Source organism: Physeter macrocephalus, chromosome 13 (assembly GCF_002837175.3).
Source record: "Physeter macrocephalus isolate SW-GA chromosome 13, ASM283717v5, whole genome shotgun sequence".
Lineage (NCBI taxonomy): Eukaryota > Metazoa > Chordata > Mammalia > Artiodactyla > Physeteridae > Physeter > Physeter macrocephalus.
This window is the reverse complement of record NC_041226.1, coordinates 48,873,001-48,885,968: the sequence shown is the minus strand read 5'-3', so window position 1 is coordinate 48,885,968 and position 12,968 is coordinate 48,873,001. Positions and strand designations below refer to the sequence as shown.

The following is a 12,968-nucleotide window of genomic DNA, read 5'->3' as shown; positions in this document are numbered from 1 at the left end:
CTTACATTTAGGTCTTTAATCCATTTTGAGTTTATTTTTGTGTGTGGTGTTAGGGAGTGTTCTAATTTCATACTTTTACATGTAGCTGTCCAGTTTTCCCAGCACCACTTATTGAAGAGGCTGTCTTTTCTCCACTGTATATCCTTCCCTCCTTTATCAAAAATAAGGTGACCATATGTGTTTGGGGGTTCTTACTTAAAAGAAAGCGTTCACTGAAAACTTCATTATCACTTGATAATAAAGAAAATAAAAGAATATAATTACTAAGTTGTGACAGTCAATTGTCCCCCGTCTTAGTTCTGATGACTTGAACTGGTAATGGTTTCACTTGAGGGAGGCTATTGCCAAGTTGGTGGGTGGTGTAATAGGATGTCCTTGTCTGCTTCCCAAGCCTGTACAAGTACTTACTTCCCTTTGGTATAAAGTCAGTGCCCTGTGCTAAAGAAAATACAAGTTCATTATTGGGCATATTATAATTCAGAATAGACTGACATTGCTGCAGTTACATTTTCCTAAATAACTGAAGTTGTCGGTATTGAATTTTATTGTAAAAAGGGCATCATGTCATTTATTTTACATGACATTATGGCTTCTAGTAAGACTGACTGATTTATAATTTATTCTAATTTACTGTAGTGCATAATTGCTTAAACTTATTGAACAGGCATCAAATGTTTCACAGGGGATGTTTCCCCTCTTTTCCCTTTCAATAATCTGAATGATTTACCTTCATAGAACTGCCTGTTTTCCCCCATAAAAAGCAATATATCTAGTGTCCATAAAAGTCCCAAGGTCAGATATTCAGAGAATTCATAAATAACCTTATCTGAAATCATCACAGTGTGAGCAAAGCTCAGTAATAAAAATTCAGAACTGCTCCTTCCTTAATAAGTCGTCCGCAGCTCCAGAGGCTGCACTTGACCTCATCAGAGTTCTCCCCAGTGAACAGTCCTCAGCCTTGCCTTTTCCACTTCCATAGTAACCTTTCTAACCAAGTTCACTTGTATTCATTTGCATTTTTAATGAATTATTTGCTTCAGTGCCTTCTTTTGAGTGGTGCCATATGTTTACTACTCTCATTATAAATTCTGAATGCCTTCTTAATTTAAATGCTATAGTAGAGCTTTTGAAAACATCATCAATGTGAATTATTTTTAGATATTTTGAAACATATTAATACGTATTACTGATATTTCATAACCCTACATTTTTCTCCTCTGAGAATTATTAAAGAGTATTAAATCTTTTCATTTCACATATTTTTACTTGGAGCAGAAATAAAACACATTCAAGTTCATGTATTACTATAATTTTTAAAATAGTTCACTAAAGAGTTTAGGCTGAGCAAGAGTTTTTCAGAAAAATCCACAGAAACAAATATGGACATAGGGAAAGAATAATAAAGTTGGGTTTTAATAGCTCATTTCCCAATGCTTTGATTACATAATATACTTTTATTTGGGAACTTACGATGTAAGTTGATTTTAAGCTGTGTTATAAATAAGTTGCACGTTGTTTCTAGAAGTAAAAACACAGCAGTCATACCAAAAGTAAAGTAAAAGAAAATTTGACAAACAGTATTTTGAACATCGTCATCTATTTAAAATTAGGCTAATGATAAAATGATAGAAATCTCAGACCACATTTAATAAAGCTTTCTTAGGAAGCGTCTCTTCTCAGTGTCTGACAGATGATTCTCTTGGCTCATTTCATGTTTAGGCTTATCCTCCCTTTTATTTATTTTTAGAGGTTAAATCTACTAAAGTGATTTCTCTATTTATGGAAGTTCTTAATAGGGAAGCAGAGATGAGAGCAAACCAGGTCAAATTGATCATTGATTAGGTTGTTTTAACAGGCTATTATCAAATGGCCAAGGCTAAGAAAATCACTCATTTAGATCAGTTGCTGAATTTGTTGTAATGTTCTGTGGTAAAATTAGGTGATTAGTTTTTCACCTTTGATTTTAATGTGATTCAGCTTATATTTGTTATTACCCATGTGCAAACTTGACATAAATGAAAGTATAAACACACAAACTTGACATAATGAAAGTCTTGCTTTAGGCTTAAAACCATGAAAATATGGTAGGTGCAATGGTCAATTCTCAGTGACCAAAGGAGATACCAAGAGAGAAATAAGCAAATGGGATAAAGGAAAGCATATAACAGCACCAGCCTCATTCCACTCATTTATTCAGCAAACATTCCAGATACTGGGCACATATCAGTGAAGGAAGTAAAAATCTCTACTCTTATGAAGGTTCAGTCATTTCTCCTGATTATTTTGGTTCCCACAGCTGAGCCTTGAGACATCTACTCCTAAAAGCTTGACTCTGTTTTCCTGATTGTTTCAAAAATTTATCAGGCAATACTTAATACTTCCCTCTTTTCCTCATTCCATTTACCTCTCCCGTACCCACTTAAGAGGATATCTTAGCCAAGTGAGATATCAAAACTATTTAAGAACAGGTAGAACAATGATTGATCAGTCAAAAAGGGTTCTGGCCATAAAGAACCAAATACTGTACTAATCCAGAGCTTGGCAAGATCCAGCAATGGCTGGTGGCTTCCTAGGTGCTCCCAGATTTCATCCCCTTTCTTCTAATCAGTGGAGTCTGACTCCCACTCCCTGTTCTGTTTTGGACAGTGGTCCAGGTTCCTGGCAGAGTCCATCTCTCCAGTCCCAGTTCTAGCATGATTGCCTGCCCGCCTTACACCTGTCCTCAGGTAAGGACTGAGGAGTCTCGTAATCCATAAACTGTCTGCAGACACTGGAGTTCAAAATACTGAATGAAACTTATAGTTTTTCATTTTTCATTTCTATTTGTGTGTTTATATGTGTCATTATACTGCAAGGGACTCGAAGAACTAAGTGAGAAATTTTGGCCACTGAATGAGTTTATACAGGGTGAAGGTGGGTGGTGCTGACGTAAGGTGCGTAGATTAAATTTTGAAATGGATTTGTAGTGTGAATGGCCAGACGTAAAATCTGGACCAAAAAATGCCATCATTTACCGCACATAGGACTTGTTAGAATCGTTTCCCTTTCTGTAGGGTGCAGGACCTAAGTACGTAGTCTTCCACACTTAGGGAAATAGCTTACGGGGGGAATTGAAAGTTTCTCTGGGAAATCTTGCTTTGACTCAAGCCCTGATGAAATCCATTCCATGGATTTTTCCTCATTCCCTTTAAAAATTGAACCCTACAAAAACGTAAACTTCCACTGTACCAAATGGGGGATGTATTTTTTAACCGATACAATTAGCCTCTTCAGGCAGATAGAGCAATGAAAAATATAGACTCATTCTCTCTTTTATTCATTTGACAAACATTAATTGAATGTAGTCCCACACTGCAAGGACTCAGCAGTCTTCTAAGAGGGACATATACATGGGCAGATAATTTTAATACAGCGTGGTAGGTGGAAAAATTGGTTGGACACAAGAAGAAAGCTCCTAATAGGACTAGAGTGAGTTTCAGAGAAAGCTTCCTGGAAGAGGGGACATCTGAATTTCATCTTAAAGATGTCTAGAAGTCAGGGAAAAGTTGAGGGTGGAGAAAAAGTGGTTGGGAGAGAATTGTGTACTTCTTTTCAGAGGTGACAGAATGTGTGAAGGGGCCCAGAATTTTCAATAATGTGAGGAAACTCCGTGCACTTTGAGACAGAGAGAGTGGAGGGATATGAGAGGTGGGTGTGGGACTATCAAAGGTTATCATTTATGCTGTGTTAAAGAAACTAGACTGCATATGCTCGGTGATGGGTAACTGTGCATTTTACACCTTCCTTTACATTTCTTATCTGTATTCATATATTTTTTTCTAATCTCCTAACAGGTTTGCAGACTGTAACACAGGAAATGGTAACCACTCTAGGAATCGAGTGGACTTTCAAGCAGCCAGGAATTTAATGTAGAGAATTCGATGTTCATGTAATCCATTGAAGAGAGGGAGGGGTTGAAGGTGGGTTTGCCTCTCTACCGTTGATTTCAGGACACACCATCATAGCTGTAAAGCAGAGACTGGGACCCAGCTCCTGGTATTGCCATTACTGCTATGGACACAAATGCTTCTCAGACAAATTATTCAACCCTGCAACGTGGAACATTGCTGTCAGCAGCAGCCCCAGCCAGAAGAGGACCTCAGCTCACTTCTGACTTCTAATACTTGCATGAGGGCATCTCACTGGCAGAATCTAGAACCTTACTATATAGGAGAGTTTGACGTTCCACCCCTGTGTTTCAGGGAGATATAAGTGAGCAGGAGTAATAGATGATAAGCAAAATCTAATCACATCCAATACAACATTCTGTTTTGTACTTGTTCATATAGTATGTAAAATGTCGAATATGGTTTTTCCCCGACCCCCGAAAGAACCTACCTTTAGTATGAAGGTGACCAGAAAGGAAATAAGAAGGTTATCAACAAGGGAGTGAAAAGAAGTCTGGAGAAGAAAAGACTCTGGCTAGGATAGTGGGGGAAAAAGTACCTTTGACGGACCGAAAGGATGGCAGGGTTTAGAGGGAAACCTTCCTTGTAGCTAATTTTAGGTGGTTTTCGGTGAACATCCCTTCACACTAATTTCTGCTTTAACCTTATGTTTTTCTCTACTGAGACCTCCTCAGAGCTCTGAAGGCAAATGTTCTGACATTATGAAATCATAAAGCTGAATGATCATATGGGCATGAGGACAAAGGATCACTTTAAGATTATGTTCAAGACCACTGATCTACACACACACACACACACACGCACGCACGCACGCACACGCGCTTCTAGCTACCTCTAAGTACTTTTGAGAATATCTTTCCTCTATACCAGAATAAAAAGCAAGCTGTGGACTTCAAAATGGGAAATATTTGAAAAGTGATGACTGTAGAGTGGAACCAAATTTGTGTTGACATGTGTTTTACAATGTTATTATAAAATCCATGATATAATATGTAAATTGTTTAACTCGTATAAGTAAAATATTATTGGCGTGTAGTGGTAGGACATCTGGTAAATCTCTGACTTGCTACAGTTATAGGAAAAGGAAGCAATGAGGTGAAACTGATGATGCTCTGATTAGGTTCTGAATGAAAAGGGATGTCAAAAAGATGGCAGCCTGGGGAGAATGGAAATTTATATTGAATTTTGTAAACGGTGGAAAAGAAATACTGGACATGGTTGGGGGGGGGGAGGAACGTAGGAAAGCTGGAGTTGTAGAGTGCTGCAAACAGCAAAAGAAGTTACTCTGGTTCAAGATAAATGAGAAGTTCTACGACTCATAGAGTAATCAGTGTGGCTCTACTAGGAGCTTTTTAATTTCAGTTATAAGAGATGTTAGTCAGAGACAGGGAAGAGATAGAACTGTTCAATACTTGTTCCATCAAAGAAGAATTCTCTAACTTTTAGAAGGGGAGGGACCAGTTTTCTTCAGAGGAAATTGAAGTCTTCAGTGGAAGATGAATTGTTAAGAGACTGTCTGCTTTGTCATGAAGTCCATCCCTTCATTTAATGACTGTTAATGAGTACCTATAAGGACAAGGTGCCAGGAACCATGTTAAGTGCTGAATACATTACATATATGTATACTGATAAATCTTACCTGTGTAATTGCAGGATGAGTATGGAAAATCTAAGAAAAGTTGAGAAATTGGACAGAGGATTGGACAGATTTTCTTTTATAATTTTCAAAATGTAAAATTAAACTCTGGAAAGATTTACTGCTATATTTGTTGAAAGTGACATCGTATTATTTAAACGCATCGTTTAGGTTGGTATTTAGAAAGAATATTGATATCCATATAAACTTAAATGGATTTCCTGAGAAATCACATCAAATGTTATTTTTCACATTTTTGACGTTGGAAAGATGCCATCAGTGTAGTTGGGTTTGATTTCAGCAAGGCATTCTCTTTTTCTTATCATTGTTTTTGATGGACATGTGCAGAAAAAGTACTCTGAATAATAGTGTATCAAGGTAACAACTTGATTCTTCAGACAATTCACACATAATGTTTTATGGATTATTGTTGACCTGCAGTGAGGTCTAATATAAGGACTTGGCTCTTTCATTTATTTTTCTAGGTATGTTTCTTCTTTTAAATTTGATATATAACATACATACAGAAAAGTTCACAAATTACAAGTGTGCTGTTTGTGAAATTTTCACAAAGTGACACAGACACGTAACTACCACCCAGATCAAAAAAGAGGAATTTATGTGTCCCATTCACGTTGCATCACAGTCACTACCCAATTTCAAAATAATGACTATCTTGGCTTCTAAAGCTATAGCTTAGTTTTGTCTGTTCTTGAATTTTGTTAGGTTTTGATCACAAGTATACCAACCTCATAATAACATTTAAAATGTGTTCCTTTTTTTTTAATTCTGGAAGATTTGGCGTATGATTTGGGTTATTTTTAAATTATTTCATCATAATATGTTTGAAACAATTCACGAAGCAAAATCTGGGCCTAGAGTTTTTAAGTCAGAAGGTTAAATCAGTTTCTGAAATAGATATAAGATACTTTGATTTTCCATTTTTTTGGTGTCACTTTTGGTAAATTGTACTTATTAAACAATTTCTCTATCTTATCAGAATTTTAAAATCTGTTAGCATAAATCTATTCTTAACATTCTCTTAATTATGTTTTTAATTGAGACATCCCCATTTCTTAATCCTGATATTGGTAATGACTGCCTTTTCTCTCTTTTTTTCTTTAACAGTTTTACTGTGAGCTTATTAGTTTATTGGTCTATTGAGATAACAGGTTTCGGGTTTTGTTTAGGTTCTCTGTTGTGCATTTGTTTTCTATTTAATTAATTCTATTATCCTAAATGTTTTCTTCCTATCCTTTATTTAAGATAAATTTGCTTTCTTTTTCTAACTTCTTTAGAAGTTAGATCATTTATTAGAAGTTTAGATCATTGATTATCAACCTTTCTTCTTTTGTAATTATGTTTTAGCATAAGTTTTCATCTAATCACACCTTTAGCTATATGCCACAGATTTCACGTATCATATTTTTATTCTTATTTGAATCAAATTATTTTCTATTTTTTTTAATAGTTTTTCAACCCACAGGCTGACTTTAAGGTGTACTTTTAATTTCTTAGTGTTTTGGAATTTTCTAGGTATCTTTTTGTAATTGATACCTAGCCTAATTCTGCTGTGGTTCAGAGAACATATGCTGAATAATTTTACCTCTTTGGATTTATTAAGACTTAGTTTACAGCTTACCCTGTGGTCAAATTCTGGTAAAAGGTTCAGAGTACTTGAAAAGCACTGTTTATTGGGGAGATACCAGGTATATTGTTGTAAACAGATCAACTAAGGTAGGTTTGTTAATTGTGTTGGTTTTTTTTTTCATCTTCTATACTTTTGGCTCCCTGTTTATCAGCTATTAAGAGAGGTGTGCTAAGATCTCACACTATAATTATGGATTTGTCCATTTCTCATTTTTAGCCCTTTATGTTTTTAAGGCTGTTTTCAGGTGGTTATAAATTGAGAACAATTATATGTATTCCTGTTTGTGAGGTCATTTTGTCAAAATGAAATGTCCCTCTTTTTTTTTTTTTTTTTTTTTTTTTTGCAGTACGCTGGCCTCTCACTGTTGTGGCCTCTCCCGTTGCGGAGCACAGGCTCCGGACGCGCAGGCTCAGCGGCCATGGCTCACGGGCCCAGCCGCTCCGCGGCACGTGGGATCTTCCCGGACCGGGGCACGAACCCGTGTCCCCTGCATCGGCAGGTGGACTCTCAACCACTGCGCCACCAGGGAAGCCCAAAATGTCCCTCTTATAGTAATTATTTGAGTTTACAGTATACTTTTTCTGGTATTCATATAGCTATGTGAGTCTGTTTTCATTCTTTCAGTTTCAACTTCTATATTCTTATATTCAAGATTTGTCAGTTTTAAGGTATTAACAAAATCTAAAATATTAAAAGATTTTAAAGCCATAAAAAACTAGACTACTTAATTGCAGAATGTAGACTCTTTTACATTTAGTCTTATTGTATGTTTTTTGTTACCTTTGTTCTGTTACCTTTTCACTTCATCTTGGGGAATTATTGACAATCTGATATAATTTGTGTGTATTTGTAGGAAAAGTGTAAATCAGTGTTTTCTCTTAAGACCCCACCCCCTTTTCATATGGTATTGCTTAGGTTCTATCTCATCTACTGACCAGGGAAAGTATCAAAAAATGTTCCAGCATATTAAAACTCAAATCTAATAATTTAATCTAGCTAACCAGTAAAGTACAATGAAAGAAATCAATTCCTAATTGAAATAAAGGGGAAAGGGATAATGCCATCTACAGGTCACCTTTCTGCAAATCAGGATATCTGCCGTATCTTTTATACAATTAAGGAGTCATCATATGAACTGGAATTACTGTTTAGAGTTGCACTAGCAAGAAATTATCCAGCACCACTTTATGCAAACCAAGAGAAGGATTTTTTTATTCTTCAATTATCTTAACCTATAATTCTGTGATGTGTAACACAGCTTTAATGAAAAAATGTAGAATTGATATTATCAGTATCATTTAATCCAGTTTCACAATCTCTTAACTGTTAAAAGTTAGGAAAATTTAACATTAGAAAAAAAACTCCTTTAGGGCCTCCCTGGTGTTGCAGTGGTTAAGAATCTGCCTGCCATTGCAGGAGACACGGGTTCAAGCCCTGGTCCGCGAAGATCTCACGTGCTGTGGAGCAACTAAGCCCGTGTGCCACAACTACTGAGTCTGTGTGCCTAGAGCCCGTGCTCCGCAACAAGAGAAGCCACCGCAATGAGAAGCCCGCACACCACAATGAAGAGTAGCCCCCGCTCACCACAGCTAGAGAAAGCCCATGCGCAACAATGAAGACCCAATGCAGCCAAAAATAAATACTTTAAAAAATTTTTAAAAACTCACTTAGAATTAAAATATGGACTAAACCAATGTGCAGATATTTATAGTCCTTATTTCTAACTCGATGTAAATGCTCTTTTGCTTTACTGCCAAAATATTAATATGTCTGAGAATGCAGTTCCACTCCGAACCCTCTTGGCGATGTGCCGTTACCTTCCTAAAATCCTAAAGGTTTTAACGTATATGGCCTCAAGCGTTGAAAACAAGCAATTGTGTGTTTCTAGTATTTTCCAGTTGGTTTTGGTGGTTATATCGTAAATATGTCCAACTGTCTTCTGCAGAAGATAATGAACAAATTTCAACATTTGACCCTATAGTGTGCTAATATAATTTATTGAATAATCAAGGCAGTGTCATTTTATGGAAGCTAAACTGTTACAGACTATCAGATATAGTCATCCCTAGTTTTAGCACTAGAGTAAAATAGATAAAAATAATAGCTACAGCGAAAAATACAACCACAATTTTAATTGAGTACTTTGTGTCAGGCAGTGTACATTCAATAATTTAATCTTCAGAACTCCTTTCAAATGTAGGTAGAAATATTAGCGCCATTCGTAAATGAGGAACTACAGTTTAGCAGATGAGCAGCTTGCTTTGTGGTCACAGACTGGGGCAGAGCCAGGGCAGAAACCTAAGTCTATTAGTGTTTATAGCCCATGCCCTTCACACCTCTGCTATAGTGTTATAATATATCCTTTTTAATTAATCATATAAGACATTTAATAAATATGAAATGCAATTTCACAACCAACTCTTGATTATCTTCATGTCAATTACCTATGGGAAAAACATGCTAATAGCAAATCAACTTCCTTTTGTCAGCCGGCATGTATCTGGGATCCTCCCTTCTGCTGACAGTTGGCTTGTGCTCAAGAAATACAAATGAATTTTAATATGAGCCTGAGAAAAAGAATATAATTATGGCGGTAAATCTGCTGGAATCATATAATGAATTTAAAACCCAACGTAAATGCTTTTTGGATTATCTGTCATTTGGGATTACTTATACTGCAATCCCTTATAAGACGGTAGATAATTGAACATTGGCTATTTTACTGCAGCTGAAGGTACTGATGCTAAGGAGAAAATGAACTATGTAAATGTGAGTTTGCTTATTTATTTAATAAGGTGCTTGAGATTTCATCACAGGAATCATTTAAAGCCACAAACACAGAGTAACTTTATCTCATGGGAATTAAAGTTCTATTCTTTAAATCAAAGAAGTGATTAATATGCCTGACTCTTGTCTTTTTCTTACATATTCAGTAATGCATAATTGAATAACGTACAGTTGTTTTCTTAGAGATATAAGGAAACCAATGAAGGAAAAACAATTCTGTTAATACATGTTTGTGAAGTCCATGAAAGCTTTTACTTAACCTTTTTAGCCCCTTTTTTATGAAACATAGGCATCTTGAAACTGCGTGAAATTAAAGGAAAATGTTCTATGGCACTGATACAGTGATTTCAGTCTTTCCTGACCCTCTGGAGGCATACAGTATAGAATCAGACGCGGAGATCAGGGTTGCATTACAGTCGAGGCAATGGGTTTTGTGGTCAGGGATCACTCAAAATTGTGTCTTGACATTGCCACTTACCACTGTAGAGCCACTGGCACATTTCTTAACCTCTCCAAGTCTCTATTTTGTATCTGTAAAGTGTGATTAGCGATAGTTTCCTATATTGGGATGTGAGGATTAAATGGATATATCACAGTGCGTGTACACGTATCGCTAAGTGTTAGATACATGCCATTTCACCTTTAAATATGGTGAAGATGATTCAGGCTTGAGGCCTAGACAGAGTAGCCATCCTTTGGCTGATACCAAAAGCCTCAGTGGAAAGGCAGATGCTTAATGGAGCTCGGATCATCAACCGTACTTGTTACTTCAGCTCTCTGGTTCAACCCGGTCCCCCTTGACTTTTACACAAAACAAATATATCTGCCTTCTTCTGTTTATGCACCTAAGCACAAATATGAGAGGTAAACAGTAAATACTTATAGAATCAAGGCATGTGAACACACACACGTACACACACATCTGCATATATAGATCCTAAACTCCTCAAGTTATTTTTTGTGCACGTTCTCGCTACACACACACACACACACACACACACACACACACACACACACACGTAACCCTCCTGTAATTTTTAAGTGTACCGTATGGTAGGATCCTAAACTCCTCAAGTTATTTTTTGTGCACGTTCTCGCTACACACACACACACACACACACACACACACGTAACCCTCCTGTAATTTTTAAGTGTACCGTATGGTAAAAGTCACAAGAATGTATGCATGTTAACTAACATTCATATTAATATATAAACCATACCCACTTGCCCACAGAGATGCATCTACTGATGTTTTAACTGTATAGATGGATTTACCTGATTAATACATATGCAGGAAGTTGAGGAGGGAAAAATGAGAGGAAAATAATATAAATTTTTTTAAAAAAGGAAAAAATAGGACGGTAGAGGGAAGAAGATAGAAGGAAAGGGATGGTAGCTCAGTGCATGGTTTCTCAACCTCAGCACTATTGATCTTTCGCCTTTGTCGTAGAGAAGGGCCTGTCACCCTTGCCCTCAGTTGTGATAATCAAAAATGTCTTCAGACATTCAGTGCTGTGTCCCCTGGGGGAAAAATTACCCAGGCTGAGAACTGCGCCCTTAGCTGTAAGAAAGAATGTCAGATATGCAGATGAAACTGTTCTTTTGTGAGAGGAATTAATAAAATGGCAATCTGTCAATTAAATTCTTTTTAAATGAAGGAATGGGCAGATGGAAACTTACAATGCTAATTTTTGTATGTTACAGTTAAGTTAATAAGTATATTTACTGTTTGTTAAGTTTCATAGATTTATTGAATTTTAGAATTAGTAAGTGCTTCAGAGAGCAACTGGGGCTTGTTCCAGGGACTCTGATAGGTCCTGGGTGACAAAAGAGTTTAATAAAAGTGGTGTGGGCTCACAGCCTAGTTAGAGAAAAGACGCACAAACCTGGAGTGCTTTGGAAGCATAGAAGAGTGGTATCTCATCAGGACAGGTAGAATCTGGTAAAGGTCGAGGTGGTAACAGACATGTGACTGTGCAAAAGTCATTTTCAGTTAGAAATTGAAGAGAGATGATGAGTAAGCTACCTGCCTAAAATAGAACCTCTACTAAAACTCAGGCAAGCACTCGTTTTACAAAACCGTGTTGCCTCTCGCTTAGTGTTCCATTTACCACATTTACACTTTATTACACTACTTTTATCAAGGAACATGCATCATTGGCCAAAAATGAAGCGTTGTTTTTCATTTCTGAGTGTCTGGTTTACAAAAAAAGGAACAAAAGAAGTTAAATAGATGGTGAGCTGGTTGTTTTTCACTTACATTTCTAATGTGTTTCTTACAAATCTAATTAGGCTTTGGATTTTCCATTTTATTCCCCCATCTTTTCTCATTTCTTTCAAACTTACATCACATACAGTTTGGCCAGAGCACCAAATTCAGGATGCTCTTCCTAAGAATGGTGTTTCTAGTTGTGGTTATCCTAAAACTTAATATGAAAACAAATTGGAAATAAACATGAAATAGACATTATAATGTGGCTTACTGATACCTGCCTCATGCCCTTAAATTTGCTGTGTGCTAGGTATGTTGGGAAAGTGAGTTGGTGCCCACCAGACAGCTATCCAAGCAGCACTCATTTTTATACTCTCTTCAGTTTAGTATTGCCAGATACTAATTTCACATGAACTGCAAGAAAATACTTCTCAAAGGCACAGGTTCTCACTCTTTTTCCATCTTTCAGGGCTGATAAGGGCAGCATGGGGGGTAAGTTCAGTCTTAGGAATCACTCTTAGGTTTAGATCACAGATCCTATTACCTTGGGGCCCTGGACAGTTCTTTCAAATTCTGGGAGATGAGATTTCTTTATTTATAAAACTGTAGGAGAAAATTCTACCAGATAATGTTGTAGTAAATATTAAGTATATTTACTTTTCCTGTATTTTAAAAAATCAATCATTATTATTCAATTAATTAGTATTGAATTAACTAATTTATGATTGCAAG

General features: G+C 36.4%; 1 protein-coding gene across 29 annotated transcripts in view; it reads left to right on the top strand.

The window, feature by feature from the left end:
- Window positions 1–12,968, top strand: part of KLF12 (KLF transcription factor 12) — a 589,904-nt gene that overhangs the window by 409,486 nt on the left and 167,450 nt on the right. For 2 of the 29 annotated variants that reach the window (XM_028497483.2, XM_028497484.2), the window contains exon 2: window positions 3,834–3,959. The exons of 25 other annotated variants lie outside the window; for them this stretch is intronic. Coding sequence is in view for 1 of the 4 variants with exons in the window: in XM_028497480.2 (XP_028353281.1) it covers window positions 2,694–2,726 (33 nt within the window). In the remaining 3 variants the exon portion in view is untranslated. Of the gene's footprint in view, window positions 1–2,646; window positions 2,727–3,833; window positions 3,960–12,968 lie in introns of all 29 variants that reach the window. 2 more of the 29 variants (XM_028497482.2, XM_028497480.2) reach the window with 2 other exon arrangements.